Source organism: Hydra viridissima, unplaced genomic scaffold (genome assembly GCF_058129835.1).
Source record: "Hydra viridissima isolate aposymbiotic clone 2 unplaced genomic scaffold, HvirCarnegie_v1 scaffold_30, whole genome shotgun sequence".
Classification (NCBI taxonomy): Eukaryota; Metazoa; Cnidaria; class Hydrozoa; order Anthoathecata; family Hydridae; genus Hydra; species Hydra viridissima.
Genome location: NW_028324325.1, coordinates 158931 through 178904, shown reverse-complemented (window position 1 = coordinate 178904; position 19974 = coordinate 158931). Strand labels below are relative to the sequence as shown.

The window sequence follows — 19974 nt, the reverse complement described above, 5'->3', positions numbered from 1 at the left end:
ACCTTTAACAAAGTAGCGAGGCTTTTTCTCTCTAACATACCTATATTTGCGCATAGGATTTTATTTAATTTAATGTAAACATACCTAGTAGATTATTATGTTGTTGGTTTTTTATGCAGTCTAACTTTAGCTTCATCTGTATTTTATTTTACGTTTATCTTATATTTTATTTTGTCTTTTTGAGCTTTGTGTTTTGTGATGTCAAGCTACATAAGCTAAACTTAAAAGAGGAAAGCTACGCTAACCTTTCTTTGAAAAACTATTCAAAAACTACCTTTAACAAAGTAGCGAGGCTTTTTCTCTCTAACATACCTATATTTGCGCATAGGATTTTATTTAATTTAATGTAAACATACCTAGTAGATTATTATGTTGTTGGTTTTTTATGCAGTCTAACTTTAGCTTCATCTGTATTTTATTTTACGTTTATCTTATATTTTATTTTGTCTTTTTGAGCTTTGTGTTTTGTGATGTCAAGCTACATAAGCTAAACTTAAAAGAGGAAAGCTACGCTAACCTTTCTTTGAAAAACTATTCAAAATCTACCTTTGAGATAATCTAAATTTAAAAGAGGAACACTGCGCTATTTTTGCTTTGAAAAAACTTTCGAAAACTACCTTATTCGATAGAGACAGCACACAAATTTAAAAGTTTGTATCTAGTCATCCACTTCTTCTACAGCAATGTAGCGAGGCTTTTTATGCACTTTTACTCTCTAACATACCTATATTTGCGCAAAGGATTTTATTTAACTCAATGTAAATATACATAGAAGAGTATTGTTACCCGTTTATTTTATGCAGCCTAACTTTAGTTTCATCTATATTTTATATTGCGTTTACCTTATATTTTGTCTTGCCTTTGTTACTTTTGTGTTTTGTTATGTCAAGCTTCATGATCCAATCTTAAAAGAGGAAAACTGCGCTAACTTCTCATTGAAAAAGTACTCAAAAAGGACCTAAATCGATATAGATAGCTCACGATTTTAAAAAGTTGCATATAGTCATCTTCTTCTTCAGCAAAGTATCGAGGCTTTTTATGGACTTTTAATCTCTTATTTACCCAAATTTGCGCAAAGGACTTTACTTAATTCAACTTAAACATGTCTAGTAGATTATTAAGTTGTTTGTTTTTTATGCAGCCTAACTTTAGTTTCATTTATATTTTATTTTACGTTTATCTGATATTTTATCTTGTCTTTTTGTGTGTTGTTTTGTCAAGCTACATAAGCTAAACTTAAAAGTGGAAAACTACGCTAACCTTTCTTTGAAAATCTATTCAAAAACTGCCTTAGACATAAGGTAGATTTAAAAGAGGAAGACTGCGCTATTTTTGCTTTAAAAAAACTTTCGAAAAATACCTTAATCCATCGAGGTAGTACACGAATTTACAAAGTTGTATCTAGTCATCCACATCTTCTATAGCAAAGTAGCGAGGCTTTTTATGCACTTTTGAGTTCTATTATCTCTGTTTACGCAAATGGTTTTTGTTTTTTCTGTGTAATGATATACAAAAGAGTATTTTGTTAAAGATTATGCTGCAGGAGCTGCGTAAAAAAACTCTGGTGACCTTTCCTTAAGAAAAAAGCAACTGAGAGGCATGTGCGCTTTAGAAAATTCAAAATCGCGATTCTTCAAATTAAAAGACGAAAAGAACGAACTTTAAAGCTCTTACTAGACGTTTGTGTTTATGATAGGCAATGCAGTTTTAGATTTTATGCAGCCTAACATTTGTTTCATCTATATCTTATTTTACGTTTATCTTATACTTTATCTTGCCTTTTTGAGTTAGTATTTTTGTGATGTCATGCTAAATAAGCTAAACTTTGCTAATTTTTATTTGAAAAAATATTCAAAAACTACCTGATTATAAGCTAGATCTAAAAGAGGAAACTGCGCTAACTTTTCTTTGAAAAAAAATTTAAAAACTACCTTAAACATAAGCTAGATCTAAAAGAGGAAAACTACGCTAACTTTTCTTTGAAAAAATATTCAAAAACTACCTTAAACATAAGCTAGATCTGAAAGAGAAAAACTACGCTAACTTTTCTTTGAAAAATTATTCAAAAACTACCTTAAACATAAGCTAGATCTGAAAGAGAAAAACTACGCTAACTTTTCTTTGAAAAATTATTCAAAAACTACCTTTAAACATGATTTAGATTTAAAAGATGAAAAATACACTAACATTTCTTTGAAAAAATATTTAAAAACTACCTTAAACATAAGCTATATCTAAAAGAGAAAACTACGCTAACTTTTCTTTGAAAAATTATCAAAAACTACCTTTAAACATGATTTAGATTTAAAAGATGAAAACTACACTAACATTACTTTGAAAAAAATATTTAAAAACTACCTTAAACATAAGCTAGATCTAAAAGAGGAAAACACGCTAACTTTTCTTTGAAAAAATATTCAAAAACTACCTTAAACATAGCTAGATCTGAAAGAGAAAAACTACGCTAACTTTTCTTTGAAAAATTATTCAAAAACTACCTTTAAACATGATTTAGATTTAAAAGATGAAAACTACACTAACATTTCTTTGAAAAAATATTTAAAAACTACCTAAACATAAGCTAGATCTAAAAGAGGAAACTACGCTAACTTTTCTTTGAAAAAATATTTAAATACTACCTTAAACATAAGCTAGATCTAAAAGAGGAAAACTACGCTAACTTTTCTTTGAAAAAATATTCAAAAACTACCTTAAACAAGCTAGATCTGAAAGAGAAAAACTACGCTAACTTTTCTTTGAAAAATTATTCAAAAAACTACCTTTAAACATGATTTAGATTTAAAAGATGAAAACTACACTAACATTTCTTTGAAAAATATTTAAAAACTACCTTAAACATAAGCTAGATCTAAAAGAGGAAAACTACGCTAACTTTTCTTTGAAAAAATATTCAAAAACTACCTTAAACATAAGCTAGATCTGAAAGGGGAAAACTACGCTACCTTTTCTTTGAAAAAATATTCAAAAACTACCTTTAAACATGATTTAAATTTAAAAAAGGAAAACTACGCTAACATTTCTTTGAAAAAATATTTAAAAACTACCTTAAACATAAGCTAGATCTAAAAGAGAAACTACGCTAACTTTCTTTGAAAAAATATTCAAAAACCTACCTTAAACATAAGCTAGATCTGAAAGGGGAAAACTACGCTAACTTTTCTTTGAAAAAATATTCAAAAACTACCTTTAAACATGATTTAAATTTAAAAAAGGAAAACTACGCTAACATTTCTTTGAAAAAATATTTAAAAACTACCTTAAACATAAGCTAGATCTAAAAGAGGAAAACTACGCTAACTTTTCTTTGAAAAAATATTCAAAAACTACCTTAAACATAAGCTAGATCTGAAAGGGGAAAACTACGCTAACTTTTTCTTTGAAAAAAATATTCAAAAACTACCTTTAACATGATTTAAATTTAAAAAAGGAAAACTACGCTAACATTTCTTTGAAAAAATATTCAAAAAGTACCTTAATCGAAAGAGATAGCACACGAATTTAAAAAGTTGCATCTAGTCATCCGTTTCTTCTTCATCATCAAAGTAGCACACGAATTTAAAAGTTGCATCTAGTCATCCGTTTCTTCTTCATCAAAGTAGCGAGGCGTTTATGCACTTTTTATTCTCTAATTTATCTCTACTTACGCAAATGGCTTTTGTTTATTTCAATTTAAAAATTTTCAAAAGAGTATTTTGTTAAAGATATGCTGCAGGAGCTGTGTAAAAAAACTCTGGTGACCTTTCCTTAAGAAAAAGCAACTAAAATAGATGTGAGCCGAAGAAAATCCAAATTGCGATTCACTAAATTAAAAGACAAAAACAACAAACTTTAAAAGTGAAACCATTTTTACAAGCGTATTTTGTAAAGATGAAATGTTCTTATTACATTCTAACGTTACGAAAAGGATTTTCTTCTGTTCAAATATTTATTACAATTTAAAGTGTTAAATAATGTTACAGAAACGACCTAAGACGCCTGTTATATTAATTTAAACGAACAAAATATAGATAAAAAAAAAAGAAAAAACTATCATTTAAAAAAAAAGAAAAAAAGAAAAGAAATAGAAATTGAGGAAAAACAAAAATAAGAACTTCTAACAAAGAGCTTTTCTTTTTATTTTTCAGATTTTAGATGCTTAATTCCTTGGAATGAAAAGTTGAACTGATGACCCACTACTAAGGTTGTTCCTAGCCTTCCGTTCTCAAACTAGGCAATTCTGAGAGGCTGTTTGATTAAGTACCGTTGATAGTAGTATCGCACGTAAGAGACTTCTAAAACTCTGATTATTAATTCCTTGAATGAAGAGATGACTTCATACTCACTAACGAGGTTGTTCTTAGCCATCCGTTCTCAAACTATGCAAAACAGTGAAGTTGTTTGATTAAGTATCACAGTTTGCTGATTTGCGTGCACCATTGCCGAAACTGTGATGCTTGGTTCCTTGATTGGATTGAAGAAGCTCATCACCATGCTTTTTACAGACTTGTCCGTTGTTATGTTTTGCAATTCAGTGGTTCTGTTTTGCAATTCATTTTCTGTTTGTTTAAGTACCATCGATGGTGGTGTCGTGCATGCAAACTTTCCGAACTCTGATGCTTGTTTTTCTTGAATGGAGAGATGAGCTTATACTTTAGGTGACTTTAAAACTGCAGTAATTAGATGCCTCGAATGGAAAAACGAACTCATTCATTACAGACCAAGGTTGTTCCTGGCCATCCGTTAACATATTAGGCAAAGGAGAAAGTTAGCTTTATTTGTCGTGCAGATTGTCCGCTTTGACGTAAAATGCGACAAATTTGCTGAACGCTCTGTTTGCGCCGCCCAAGAGTCATTCTGTTTCTGCGTTGCTAGCGTCTGTCGGCTAAATACAACTGTAGACTCCGCGCAAGCTTTTTCACCGCAAAAGTTGTACAGAGCCACACCGAAGGCTAAAATCGACTTTAAGGTCGAAGGTTAAAATCGACCCTAGAGCTTTGAAAACGACGTCACGAAATTTTCAAGTACATCATCGAAGAAAATTACGGCGGCCAGATGCGACTCTTAGTACTAACTCTTCTAATCTTAGTACGTTAAGCATTCCAGTCGAGAGATCAGACGTTTTTTCGTCACCTAAGAGACCGGCCGATCCGTTTGCGACGCTGCGGAAAGAAAGAAGATGGCAAACCACAGGGTTGTTACCGTAACAAACCTCCGTGAGTACCTCCATCTCGAATGGCTTTTGGGGAAACGTTCGTTTTAAACTCAAAGGGATGGTTGTTAAAGCTCACAAAAGCCTGGTTAACGATTTTCTAACGGCAGAGACCGTGTTTACAATGGATGCAGGCCGTTTGCCCGAGCCCAAAGCGCAAGACCTTTCGGAGAACTCCTCTAGGTCGATGCAACGAAACTACTAGACGCGTGCACCTAGCGGCACGTTACAACCGAAGGACGCCCCTCGTGGACACTATACGAACGCAATTTTTCATTGTCCCCAGGCTTCCAAACCGTAAAACCATCCCCCTCCAATCCTAACCCCGTAATTTTCTTACTCTTTCCCCCCCCCCCCCCCCACCCCTCTTAATAAAAAAAAAAAAGTTTCCTTCTCTCTTTTTTTCTAGCTTTTAGCCGGCCCTCCGCTAGAAGGGAATAGGGAGTAACGAAGGTTTGACATCAAAGTAGCGTTTCGTATAAGATTTGTTTGGAAAAATTTGACAATTTTTATGAAAGCCAAGCACTAGTTCAAACTGGAGATAATAAAACGAAGTCGAATGATCTCACTTCTCAAACCACTGAGCTGCCATTGGTCGGCAGTTTCATGTTTGGAGACTATTGAGCTGCCATTGGTCGGCTGTTTAATCGTTGCGATTGGTCGGCAGTTTTATCGTTGGAGACCATTGAGAGATATAAAAGGCACTTTTTTTTTTTTTTTGAGCACAACATTAAACGCTTAATCGTTAGATCTTGTTACAAAGGCACCCTTAGAATGCCGAATTGAAAAAAAAAAACAAAAACCAAAACAAACAGAAAAAAAAAAAAAAATGAAACCGAAACGGGCATTCTTTTGAGCATAACGTTAAAAGCTAAATCGTTAGAGGTTTTATTAAAAAGGCTCCTTTAGGATGCAAAAGACAAAAACGGAAAGTTTTGCTTTCCTGGCCACAAGCGATAAAATTGTTAGTAAAACGCACTCTAGCATTCTCACGTTTCAGACGTGACCCAATGTTCGAGTACTCGAACAGGTCCGCTCTACCGTGAATAAAGGTGGAACTAACACACACTACGAACTAGTCACTGTGTTGGTTTCCTGAAATTTCTACAGTCCATGAAACGTATCTTGTACAGAGTTCATAATTTTGGATCATGGGTGGGCTGCTCAAATGAGCACTCTGCCCAATTGAAACAAAGGAAAAAAAAGAAAAAAAAGAAAAAAGAAACCGAAACGGGCATTCTTTTGAGCATAACGTTAAAAGCTAAATCGTTAGATGTTTTATTAAAAAGGCACCTTTAGAATGCGATGTCCTAAAATATTTTCCTCGATATTTTAAAAAGTAAACAAATACAAAACTAAGCCTCACAACTGGCGACAACTTTCAATAAGCAAACAAAGCAACAACCTTCCTTTCGAATTCTTTATATTTTAAACGAAGACGAACAAACAAAAACACAAACAAAAACAAAAACACAAACAAAAACAAAAACACAAACAAAAACAAAAACACAAACAAAAACAAAAACACAAACAAAAACAAAAACACAAACAAAAACAAAAACACAAACAAAAACAAAAACAAAAACAAAAACGTGAGTCGACTGATTTCGCTCAACTGCCTTAGACGAGAAGTCATAAACGTTTGCTTGTGCCAGCAAATTGCAAATTAAGTTGTAAATGAACTGCACCGCAAAAGCTTAACCACAGTTTATTAAGCATATTAAGCCTTTGCTGACATGTTAGGACATTTTAAGCCTTTGCTATTATCATGAGGCTTTTGCTCCACGAGCCAAAAAAGTACGCTAGAGTTTGACAAACTGCATCGCGGTCGAAAAGTGTAATTACGCCAACACTTTTATCCGTTTTAAGCATTTCGTTTTCGCACGAACAACAATTAAAGCAGCTCGTTGAGCTTAACGACGTTCGTGTATTTTTTTTCGAAGCCAAAACTTCGGCTATAAGTAGAATGAAGAGGCACTTCGAAAAACAACAAAGCTGTTCGCAGTCGATAGCAACGAGCGACAACATCTCTGCGAGTCTGGCATCAAGGTAAACATTTTTTTTTACATTTTCATTTGTTAGTGCCACTTTTGTGTACATTATGTATTCAAAAATTTCTTGCTGACGCTAGATTTTTCGTTTTCAATGAACAACAGTTGCAACCTCTAGTCGTTTGCTAAAACAGCTTGCTAGGACAACCAAATCAATCATATGTTGTGAAAATTTCTTTTTGTTCAACTGACTAAGGAAGATCGAGCGAACGCTTTTTTTTTTTATAACTTGTTTGTATCATATTGCTATTAAGAAAACAGCGTTGTGTATACTAAACGTGACATAATTGGCAATTATCCGTAACTAAAAATAAGATAGAAATTACAAACTTGATACCATATTTTAATTACTGTAACAAAACTAGACGTCATCGCGTGAGAAAATAAATGTTTATGACACATAACCTATTTTTTTGTTTTTTTTTTTCTTCTCTTTTTTCCTTTTAATCTCTTTTCTTTCGTCCAAAAAGCGTTTTGATTTTTGCCTCGCCACAAGCGATGAAATCGATAAAAAAACCTGCTCGGACATTCTCAATTCTCAACAACAAAAGCAATCAAAGTTCTAGCTCTCGAGCACGTGCGCCAACAGGTTGATGAAACCGTTCAAATATGCTCGATCGCTAGAATTTAAAAAAAGAAACAAGCCAGAAACAAACCAAAATAAAAAAAAGCCAAAAACAAAAATGGACATCTTTAGAACGCTTAAATTTTATAAAATATTTTCCTCTGCGTTTTTAACCAGCTAAACTGTCGTAAAGTTTTTTCGGTGCAGTTCATTTAAAAAACTTAGTTTTCAACTTTTAAACGTTTTAGACTTCTCGTTTAAGGCAGTCGAAAGAAATGAGTCGACTCACTCTCTCTCTCCCTTTTCGGTTTTGTTTTTGTTTACTTGTTTTTGTTTTTTCTTCGTTTGCCTTCGTTTGCCTTTGTTTGCTTTTGGAAAAGTTGTCGCCATGCGAGACTTAGTTTTTTTTTGGCTCAATTTGTGATTAAGTGAAGTTCTAGTCTTGAAAGTGTGCAAAGTGTGGGCCAATCTGGTGGCTGGAGTGATGACACGTGAATGCTGGAAATTCCAGACTTTGAGCGGATTCAGCGTACATAGAAAGAAAAAGTAACATTCACGTGGGTCTCTCCTAAGCTTGCCATTGGTCGGTCTGCTGGCCTTAAGTACCCCCCCCCCCCCCCTCAACGTCACGTTTGCTCAACTTTCTCGGTCTTTGGCGCCCAAAGAAAGCTCGAGGAAGGATAAAAATGGCGAGGTTTCGGTACAGCGTTTTCTGTTTTTCCTATTTGTTTTTGTTTGTTTGTTTGTTTGTTTCGTTTGTTTGTTTATTTATTTAATCGTTTTTTTGTTTGTTTCGTTCGTTTGTTTGTTTGTTTCGTTTGCTTCGTTTGTTTCGTGATGTTTTGTTTTCCCTTCTTGATGGCACAAAACAGAAGCAAACAAGACTTTCGGTTATGTTCGGTTATATTCGGTTCAATAAAAGTTTGTTGGTTTCTGCACAACAACAACAACAAAAGTCCCTCTGTCCCTCAAAAGCAGTTTCTCCTCTGTCCAAAAGAAGAGCTTCTTTGTAATCGATCTTGTCTGAATGCAGCTCTCCTTTTGCCTATAGGTTTTTATTCCAACCCTTTTGTTGTTGTTAGTGCCATGTTGTTGTTATTGTTATACTCTGTAAAAGCAGTTGTTGCTGTTGTACTTGTTTGTTGTTTCTAAAGACACTGTTGTTGCTGCTGTTTGCGCTGTTAGTAATCACCCACTTGGCTTGTATTTTTGTTTTTTGTTTTTTGTTTTATTTATAAACACTCTCTGAGTAAGTTTTTATGCTTGCAATGAGTGTTTGTTAATGTTCACCCACTTTGCTTGTTTATAATCTATTTTATTTTATCAACACTCTCTGAGTCAGTGATGGTGTTGCTGTTGTTTTTGTTAGAGCTGCAATGAGTGTTTGTTAATGTTCACACACTTTGCTTGTTTTGTTTTTATTTCTTTATTTTATCAACACCCTTTGAGCCAGTGATGCTGTTGCTGTTGTTTTTGTTATAGCTGCAATGAGTGTTGTTAATGTTCACCCACTTTGCTTGTTTTGTTTTTTTTAATTTATTTATTTTACCAACACCCTTTGAGCCAGTGATGCTGTTGCTGTTGTTTTTGTTATAGCTGCAATGAGTGTTGTTAATGTTCACCCACTTTGCTTGTTTTGTTTTTATTAATTTTTTTATTTTACCAACACCCTTTGAGCCAGTGATGCTGTTGCTGTTGTTTTTGTTATAGCTGCAATGAGTGTTTGTTAATGTTCACCCACTTTGCTTGTTTTGTTTGTGTTTTTGTTTTTGTTTATCAATACCCTTTGAGTCAGTGATGCTGTTTCTGTTGTCGTTGTTATAGTTGCAATGAGTCTTATTAATGTTCACCCACTTTGCTTGTTTTGTTTGTGTTTTTGTTTGTTTTTTTTTTCATCAACACCCTCCTAGTCAGTGATAGTGTTGCTGTTGTTTTTGTTATAGTTGCAATGAGTCTTAATAATATTCACCCACTTTGCTTGTTTTGTTTGTGTTTTTGTTAGCTTTTTTTTCATCAACACCCTCTGAGTCAGTGATAGTGTTGCTGTTGTCGTTGTTATAGTTGCAATGAGTCTTATTAATGTTCACCCACTTTGCTTGTTTTGTTTGTGTTTTTGTTTGTTTTTTTTTCATCAACACCCTCCTAGTCAGTGATAGTGTTGCTGTTGTTTTTGTTATAGTTGCAATGAGTCTTAATAATATTCACCCACTTTGCTTGTTTTGTTTGTGTTTTTGTTAGCTTTTTTTTCATCAACACCCTCTGAGTCAGTGATAGTGTTGCTGTTGTCGTTGTTATAGTTGCAATGAGTCTTATTAATGTTCACCCACTTTGCTTGCTTTGTTTGTGTTTTTGTTAGCTTTTTTTTCATCAACACCCTCTGAGTCAGTGATAGTGTTGCTGTTGTCGTTGTTATAGTTGCAATGAGTCTTATTAATGTTCACCCACTTTGCTTGCTTTGTTTGTGTTTTTGTTTTTGTTTATTAACACCCATTGAGTCAGTGATGCTGTTGCTGTTGTTGTTATTATAGTTGCAATGAGTGTTTGTTAATGCTCACCGACTTGGCTTGCTTTGTTTGTTTTTTGTTTTTTGTTTTATCAAAACCTTGTGAGTCAGTGATGCTGCTTTTGTTATTTTACTTGTAATTAGAGTTGTTACTGTTCAGCCGCTTTGGTTGTTTTTTAATCTATCTTATTTTATCACCACTCTCTGATTCGGTGATGATGTTGCTGATGCTGTTGTTGTTGTTTTACTTGCAATGATAGTTGTTACTGTTCAGCAACTTTGCTTTTATTCGTTTTTGTTTGTGTGTTTGTTAGTTGTTTTTTTTTTATCAATATCCTCTGAGTCAGTGATGCTGTTGCTGATGCTGCTGTTGCTGTAGTTGGTTTTTATGCTTGCAATGAGAGTTGTTACTGTTCACCCACTTTGCTTGTTTATAATCTATTTTATTTTGTTAACACTCTCTGAGTCAGTGATGTTGTTGTTGTTATTATGCTTGCAATGAGAGTTGTTACTGTTCACCCAGTTTGCTTGTTTTGTTTTTTTATTTGTTTTGTTTTTTTTTCTTTTTTGTTTTGTTTTGTTTGTTTTTTTTATCAATACCCTCTGATTAAGTGATGCTGTTGCTGTTGTTATACATGCAATGGTTGTTGTTACTGTTCAGCCACTTTGCTTGTTTTTTTTAATCTGTTTTGTTTTTTCAACACTCTCTGAGTCAGTGATGCTGATGCTGTTGTTGTTATTATGCTTGCAATGAGAGTTGTTACTGTTGTAGTTATGTCTGTCATTTGTCCTTGTTAGCAAGTTCTATTTGCCCTCTCTTGCCTTTTTTCAACACAGTTTCTTTCTTTGAGTCATATGGTTGCGAGATCCTCTCAAACTCCATCTCTTTATTTATTTGTTTCTTTTTTTTTTCTCATTCTCCTTCTCATAATAGCAATCACTGTTGCCACCATGCATGTAATGCTAGTTGCTCTCGTTCTTCTTCTTTTGCTAGTGCAAGCTTTGTTTCTTCTTGTTGCTCTCTTTACTTTCTTCTTGCTCTTTTGCAGAGGACTCGAAAAAACACAGCTCTTCGCTGTAGTTGTGTTTCTCATCAATCCACGCAACATTCCAGGATTGGATACAGGCAGAAGAAAAAAAACTCTCACTAACTGTTTTCTTTTTTTTTTAGCTTAAACCGTTGCAAACAAACACCTGAACATGTCTTCTTCACAAGAAAACAACTCTGTTGTTGCTTCTTCTCCAAACTCTAAAGCAAAAAAAAAGAAAAGAAAGCAGTCACAAGAACAGAGAGACTTAAAGCTCAAAAACAAAGTCAGGGCCGCATTAGTTGCAGCGTGTGGCTCCGTAAACAGGGTTGTACCTTTCTATGGTACCAAGAAGAGGTACGCTGTTAGCTGTCCGATGCCTTTGTGCAAACATTCGTCCACAAGCATTAAAAGACACTTGACTAAAAAAGATCATTCTTGGACTTTGGATGAAGCTTCCATCTTTTACTCTGCAATGGTCAGGAAGTTTCAGCATGCTCGTCTCGAACGCAAGTCCGGCTGTCCAAAACCTTACCCCTGTTTGCAATGTTGGAAGTATTACGACCGACTGGACATACACTTGAAAGAGACTCATTTCTACGATTCCAAGATGATCAAACAAAAGATTGCAGAGGCAAAGCGATACGACAACGAGAAGCTCTATGTCCCTCAATTTATTCGACCTGCCTTCTTTGGTATTAAGCCAGTAGCTGAACAAGCGTCTGCATCAGGCTCTGCATCCTCTGCTCCTGGGCCTTCCTCCTCTTTTTCTTCTCCGGTTCTTTCCTCTGATCCTCTTTTAAGCTTGCCCTCACCAGTTGCTGGTTCGTCCGAGGCTCCTTCTGCAAACCAATGCACCTCTGTAGAAAACAAAGAGCTGAACACCGAATCCGTCCTTGACTCTGATTTCGATTCCTTAGAGCACTTGGTTTCCAGCTCCTATGTCTTGACCGAAGAAAAGAGACTCTTGTTTCAGCTGGACAAAGATGCTTTTCACTTTTATTACCAGTCAGCAGATGAGCTCTTCAGAGACTTTGAAAAGTGGCTTGTGGTAGCCAACAACAACACTTGGTCACAAGCAAAAATCTACAAAAATGCAGTTGTGGAAATATTGACTTGTTGTGACAGCACGTTGACGCTGCACCCAAACGCCCTCACCAATTCCAATGTTTTGGAGGATAGATACTTCTCCTTGCACTTTAAGAAAATTCAGCTCAATTCCAAGCTGAGTGAACTTGACCAAACAAAAGCCATGTCTTGTCACACGTTGTACAACCGCCTCGTCTCCCTTTGTCTCCTGTTTCGTTTCAGTGAAGCCAGAAACGTCTATTTCGGACTTTCTCATGAGGCCATCCGACGTTTGCGCTGCAAGGTGGATGAGTTGCGAAAAGTGCTGAGGCCCTTTCGTTCTTTGAGGAGGAGCCTTGTGAAAAGAAGAAAAAGCATCAACATCATCAATGTCAGTTTGCTGACCGAATATGGCAAGTCTGCATACTTAAGAGACTTAGTGGAATCGATTAGAAAGGCGTCTCTTCCGCTGACTAGAGACAATGCTGTGTCTCTACGAAACCATCTTCTGCTCTCTGTCACTGTAATTAACAGTTTAAGAAAATCTAACATTGCTCTTTTAAACATTAGAGACTACATGGCTGCTGAGAAGAGTGAGTGTGGATATTGCATTGTGCAAGAGCGCTACAAAACAGCATACAAGTACGGAGCCAAAAACATTCTAGTGCCGAACGACTTGAAAGTGTTGATCGATATTTATTTGCTGAGATACAGAGACCTTCTTGTCAACGACTCTCACTACATGGCTGCAGACACCAAGACTGTTTTGGAGTTGAGCGACTGCTACAGGCCCCTTTTTCCTTCGGTGAGAGCCAACAAAGACGAAGGTGTGACACTAGGTGCAACTAGAGTGCCTGTTTACCAGATGGGTTCCTCTGCTATCACCTCTAGCCTGACGTCCTGCTTCAGAAAAAGCCAAGTAAACATTCCCATGAAGCGTCTTACTCCCACTTGCATTCGCGGTTCGATAGCCACTTACTTTGCCAACAACAGCAAAGAAGATCGCGAGCGGTTTGCTACACTCTACATGAAGCACAGCAGACACACAATGGATAGCTTTTATGTGTCCCAGTGGAACGCTGCAGAGGAGTTGCGCTTTGCCCTGGGCATCGGACAGTCCTTCGGAGTCATAGAGTCTTTGACTGTTGAAAAGTCTGAGAGACCACCAAAGGAGGAGAAGGATGTGATGGACTGGCTCCGAACTAATGCAGAGGAGTACGGTTTTCATGATGTTGAGGACATTTTTGAGGAAGATTCAGACTCCGGTTCTGACTCTGAAGAATGTGCTGCTACTTTCGGTTGTACCACAGTGGTTCCATTTTCTCCAGCTGTAGAAAACAATGCTCCTTTAGAGGACAGCAACGAACATGTTGTAGATTTCTTGTGTGAACCTAGCTCAACTCCTGTTTCGTCTGTTCCTTCTGAACAAACAATCGCTGGTCCAGTTCTTGAACTATCCTCTGCTCTTGCACAACTAGTTCCTAATGAACAAGCTGTTTGTATGGATGTAGATCAGACTCTAGCTGTTCCTGTTGGCACAGCTTGTTCTCCTCTTGCATTAACATTATTTCCTGATGAACCGGATTTTATTGAACACCATGCACAACTTTCTCCAGTTTACTTTAGTGAGCAAGTGGTTGCCAAACCTGTTTCTGCTGCTCCTGCTGAACAAGTTGCTTTCAGTCCTTCAAAAGAGGTTTTTTCTGTTCTGCTGGAAACAGTGTCTAATGTTGCTTCACAGCAAGATAATCTTATGGCTGTCACACGTGTTTTCCATGCTCCTCCTGAAGCTGCTCTTCTTGAACCTGCTCTTCTTGAACCTGCTCTTCTTGAACCTGCTCATAAGCAAGTGGTTGCCAAACCTGTTCATGTTGCTCCTTCTCTGCAAGTTGTTTTTAATCCTTCAAAAGAGGTCTTTTCTGTTCCTCTGGCTCCTAATCTTGTTGCTCGTCAGCAAACGATGGCCAAACCCAGTTTGTTTCTTTCAGCTGTTCCAGTCCAACAGGCTGGTACTGTTCTTGAAAAACAGCCCTCACCTGGTGCTGTTCAATCTGTTGGTAGTCTATTTAGCCAAAGTCTTGCTTGTACATCCAGAGGTAAATTCTTTTTGATTTTTGATTTTTATGCAAATCTCAACACGCTTTCAAAAAATAAAAATGCCCAAATTAACTCCTTGCCCTATTGTTATTGTTAAAGCTGTAAAAAAAAAAAAAAAAAAGAAAAACAATAAAAAAAACAAAAAAAAAACAAAAAAAACAACACAGAAGTGTGTATGTATTTGTTGCAGGACTAATTCTGTGATTGCTTAAATGTTTACACAAGTGAATGATACTAAAACTGATTATGTTTTAGAAGTAAAAGATCCAAGAAGAAAAAAAATCAAGTTGGAAATGCCATCTTTTACTCAAGAACACATCGGTAATGTAAAACCTAATTTATACAAACATATATAAACACAAACCTCTTCTTGCACAATTTCAGATGGTTAACTGTTAATAAAAACTTGCCATCATTGCTAAGTGCACTTTTAGAAAGTTGTGTCTACCCGATTTCTAATGATGAAGTTAGAAACTTCACCGTTAGAAATCATGCACAGCTTGTTATTATCTCTAACACTTAGAAACTGTTGATTGGTTTTTTTATGAATTAGAAAAATGAACATGGTTTTATTTTATTTCAGGATCAACTCAGCCAAGAACAAAGGAAAACAAAGCAGAAGTTAGCCAATGCCAATTAGGTAATCTTTCAAAAACCAGTTATTGCTATCAGTGCAAACAATAAGGTCAACAAAAAAAACAAATAAAAAAACAAAATTAATCTTGTCATGCTTCAGAACCAAATGAATATTCGATTTAATCTCTTTGTGTTATGACTTGAGTTTGTAAAATTTTAGATGAAATAGTTGAAAAGCTGAATGCTTGCCCTGGCCACAACGAATGGTTCAACACCAGAAGTTTTCCTCGATGTGCAGCTTTAGTGTTGGCATACATCTTGCAAGACGTGTTTACAGATGTAAGCTCAAGTTGCTCGTACAAAGATTACCTTGGCATCTTGGCAAATCATAGCAGTGACAAGCTCATTCATGTCTTGCAAAAGTACTCCTACCGAAGCCATATTAAAGACAAAATTAAAAACATGAAGCTAAAAATTCAAAAAGAGGGTAGTTTAGAAAAGTTTGTTCAATATGGCAATATAGTGAGACCATTTATGTAGTTTAGAAAAGTTTGTTCAGTTTGGCAATAAAGATGGGCCTTTTGTGTAGTTTGTTTTCTCTATGCTTTTGCAAATATATTTATCTGTTTCGCTAAATACATAATAAACAAGAAGTTCTGTTAAACTGTTCTCACATTTCTTATTTAAAGATAGTTCAAACTTTTTTTATCTTTAAAAAAAAAAAAAAGTCGTTTTGTTATTCTGTTAACACTTTTAATAGAGTTGCATTTAGAATTACTTCTGATGTTTTTAAGAGTTTGTTAAAAAGCAAATTAATATTTTCTGTGATGTTAAACTGCATAAGTGAAATTTAAAAAAGGAAAACTGCTCCAACCATTTTTCGGAAAAAGAAATCAAAAAGTTCCTTATTTTAAAAGATCTAGACATCCATTTCTTCTTCAGCAAAATAGCGAGGCTTTTTTTATGAACTCTTACTCTCTATTTTTTCATATATTTACACAAAGGATTTTATTAAGTTCAATGTAAACATACATAGAAGTATATTATGTTTTTTTTTTTGTTTGTTTTTTTTTTATGGTGTCTAACTTTTGTTTCACTTCTATTTTATTTTACGTTTATCTTGTATTTTATCATGCCTTATTGGTTTTTGCGTTTTGTGATGTCAAGCTGCGTAAGCTAAACTTAAAAGAGGAAAACTACGCTAACTTTTCTTTGAAAAAATATTCAAAAAGTACCTTAAAAGAGAAAGCACACGAATTTAAAAAGTTGTATCTTGCCATCCAATTCTTCTTCTGCAAAGTAGTGAGGCTTTTGCTCTCTAATTTATCTCTATTTACGCAAAGGGTTTTATTTCAATGTAAACACGTATAAAAGAATACTTTGTTAAAAATAATGTTAAAGGAGTTGCGTAAAAAAAACGTCTGAATAAACTTTCTTTACAAAAAAAAACAACTAAGAAACAAGCGCGCCTAAGAAAAACCAGATCGCGATTCACTAAGTCAATAGACGAAAGAAACAAACTTTAAAAAGTCTTTCTAGACAACAAATTCTATTTTTGGCAATGCAGTTTTTGTATTTATGCAACCTATCTTTTGTTTCACTTCTACTTTATTTTACGTTTACCTTGTATTTTGTCTTGCCTTTTTGCGTTTTGTGATGTCAAGCTACATAATCTAAACTTAAAAGAGGAAAACTAGGCTAGTAGAATATTATGTTGTTGGTTTTATATGCAGCCTAACTTTAGTTTCATCTATATTTTGTTTTGCGTTTATCTTATATTTTATCTTGTCTTTTTGAGTTTTGTGTTTTGTGATGTCAAGCTACATAAGCTAAACTTTAAAGACCTTTTTTTTGAAAAACTATTCAAAAACTACCTTTAACAAAGTAGCGAGGCTTTTTATGCACTTTTACTCTCTAACATACCTATATTTGCGCAGAGGATTTTATTTAACTCAATGTAAACATACATAGAAAAATATTGTTACCCGTTTATTTTATGCAGCCTAACTTTAGCTTCATCTGTATTTTATTTTACGTTTATCTTATATTTTATTTTGTCTTTTTGAGTTTTGTGCTTTGTGATGTCAAGCTACATAAGCTAATGTTAAAAGAGGAAAACTACGCTAACCTTTTTTTGAAAAACTATTCAAAAACAACCTTTAACAAAGTAGCGAGGCTTTTTATGCACTTTTACTCTCTAACATACCTATATTTGCGCAGAGGATTTTATATAACTCAATGTAAACATACATAGAAAAATATTGTTACCCGTTTATTTCATGCAGCCTAACTTTAGCTTCATCTACATTTTATTTTACGTTTATCTTATATTTTATTTTGTCTTTTTGAGTTTTGTGTTTTGTGATGTCAAGCTACATAAGCTAATGTTAAAAGAGGAAAGCTACGCTAACCTTTCTTTGAAAAACTGTTCAAAAACTACCTTAGACATAATCTAGATTTAAAAGAGGAAGACTACGCTATTTTTGCTTTGAAAAAACTTTCGAAAACCACCTTAATCGATAGAGATAGCACACGATTTTAAAATGTTGTATCTAGTGATCCACTTCTTTTACACCAAAGTAGCGAGGCTTTCTATGCACTTTTACTCTCTAACATAGCTATTTTTGCGCAAACGATTTTATTTATTTCAATTTAAACATGCCTAGTAGATTATTATGTTGTTGGTTTTTTATGCAGCCTAACTTTAGTTTCATCTATATTTTATTTTGCGTTTATCTTATATTTTATCTTGTCTTTTTGAGTTTTATATTTTGTGATGTCAAGCTACATAAGCTAAACTTTAAAGAGGAAATTTACGCTAACCTGTCTTTGAAAAACTATTCAAAAACTACCTTTAACAAAGTAGCGAGGCTTTTTATGCCTTTTTACTCTCTAGCATACCTATATTTGCGCAGAGGGTTTTATTTAATTCAACTTAAACATACCTGTTAGATTATTATGTTGTTGGTTTTTTATGCAGTCTAACTTAAGCTACATCTATTTTTCATTTTACGTTTGTCTTATATTTTATTTTATCTTTTTGTGTTCTGTGATGTCAAGCTACATAAGCTAATGTTAAAAGAGGAAAGCTACGCTAACCTTTCTTTGAAAAACTATTCGAAATCTATTTTTGAGATAATCTAGATTTAAAAGAGGAACACTACGCTAATTTTGCTTTGAAAAAACTCTCGAAAACTACCTTATTCGATAGAGATAGCACACAAGTTTAAAAAAGTGTATCTAGTCATCCACTTCTTCTACAGCAAAGTAGCGAGGCTTTCTATGCACTTTTACTCTCTAACATTATGCATTTTACTCTCTATTTTTGCGCAAAGGGTTTTATTTAATTCAATTTAAACATGCCTAGTAGATATTTTATGTTGTTGGTTTTTTATGCAGCCTAACTTTAGCTACATCTATTTGTCTTATATTTTATTTTATGTTTTTGTGTTCTGTGATGTCAAGCTACATAAGCTAATGTTAAAAGAGGAAAGCTACGCTAACTTTTCTTTGAAAAACTATTCAAAATCTACCTTTGAGATAATCTAGATTTAAAAGAGGAACACTACGCTAATTTTGCTTTGAAAAAACATTCGAAAACTACCTTATATTTTATCTTGCCTTTGTTAGTTTTGTGTTTTATTATGTCAAGCTTCATAATCTAATCTTAAAAGAGGAAAACTGCGCTAACTTTCCATTGAAAAAGTACTCAAAAAGGACCTAAATCGATATAGATAGCTCACGATTTTAAAAAGTTGCATATAGTCATCTTCTTCAGCAAAGTATCGAGGCTTTTTATGGATTTTTACTGTCTAACTTTCCCATATTTGCGCAAAGGAATTTATTTAGTTCAACTTAAACATGCCTAGTAGATAATTATGTTGTTTGTTTATTATGCAGTGTAAACTTTGTTTCATCTATATTTTACGTTTATCTTATATTTTATTTTGTCTTTTTGAGCTTTGTGTTTTGTGATGTCAAGCTACATAATCTAAACATAAAAGAGGAAAACTACGCTAACCTTTCTTTGAAAAACTATTCAAAATCTACCTTTAACAAAGTTGCGAGGCTTTTAATGCTTTTTTACTAACATACCTATATTTGCGCAAAGGATTTTATATAATTCAATTTAAACATGCCTAGTAGATTATTATGTTGTTAGTTTTTTATGCAGCTTATCTTTAGTTTCATTTATATTATGTTTTAGGTTTATCTTATATTTTATCTTATCTTTTTGAGTTTTGTGTTTTGTGATGCCAAGAATTTTAAGCTAAACTTAAAAGAGGAATGCTACGCTAACCTTTCTTTGAAAATCTATTCATAAACTACCCTAGACAAAAGCTAGATTTAAAAGAGGAAAACTACGCTATTTTTGCTTTGAAAAAACTTTCGAAAACCACCTTAATCGATAGAGATAGCACACAATTTTAAAAAGTTGCATATAGTCATCCACTTCTTCTGCAGCAAAGTAGCGATGCTTTTTATGCACTTTTTCTCACTAGTTTGCTTATATTTACGCAAAGGAATTCATTTAATTCAATCCAAGCATATATAGAAGATTATTATGCTATGATTTTTTTTTTCTTTTATGCAGCCTAACAATTATTTCACCTATATTTTATTTTACGATTAACTTTTATCTTACTTTTCTTTTTTGAGTTTTGTGTTTTGTGATATCAAGCTACATAAACTAAACTTTAAAGAGGAAAACTACGCTAACCTTTCTTTGAAAAACTATTCAAAAACTACCTTTAACAAAGTAGCGAGGCTTTTTCTCTCTAACATACCTATATTTGCGCATAGGATTTTATTTAATTTAATGTAAACATACCTAGTAGATTATTATGTTGTTGGTTTTTTATGCAGTCTAACTTTAG

The 19974-nt window shown here is 34.1% G+C and overlaps 1 protein-coding gene across 1 annotated transcript; it reads left to right on the top strand.

Moving 5' to 3' along the window:
• Window positions 1-8453: 8453 nt before the first annotated feature.
• Window positions 8454-18946, top strand: LOC149876120 (uncharacterized). The gene is made up of 7 exons (XM_090075691.1): window positions 8454-8525; window positions 11500-12585; window positions 13510-14520; window positions 14777-14842; window positions 15105-15161; window positions 15318-15436; window positions 18935-18946. Exons 2-7 carry the CDS (start codon window positions 11529-11531, stop codon window positions 18944-18946), a joined length of 2322 nt encoding a protein of 773 aa, XP_089931817.1. The 5' UTR covers window positions 8454-8525; window positions 11500-11528.
• The last annotated feature ends 1028 nt before the right edge of the window (window positions 18947-19974 follow it).

Bases quoted from the DNA above. Each gene is read 5' to 3' on its own strand.
- LOC149876120 (XM_090075691.1), top strand. From the start codon at position 11,529: ATGTCTTCTTCACAAGAAAACAACTCTGTTGTTGCTTCTTCTCCAAAC. The intron at 14,521-14,776 runs GTAAATTCTTTT...ATTATGTTTTAG, and splicing joins TCTTGCTTGTACATCCAGAG to AAGTAAAAGATCCAAGAAGA. The intron at 14,843-15,104 runs GTAATGTAAAAC...ATTTTATTTCAG, and splicing joins TTTTACTCAAGAACACATCG to GATCAACTCAGCCAAGAACA.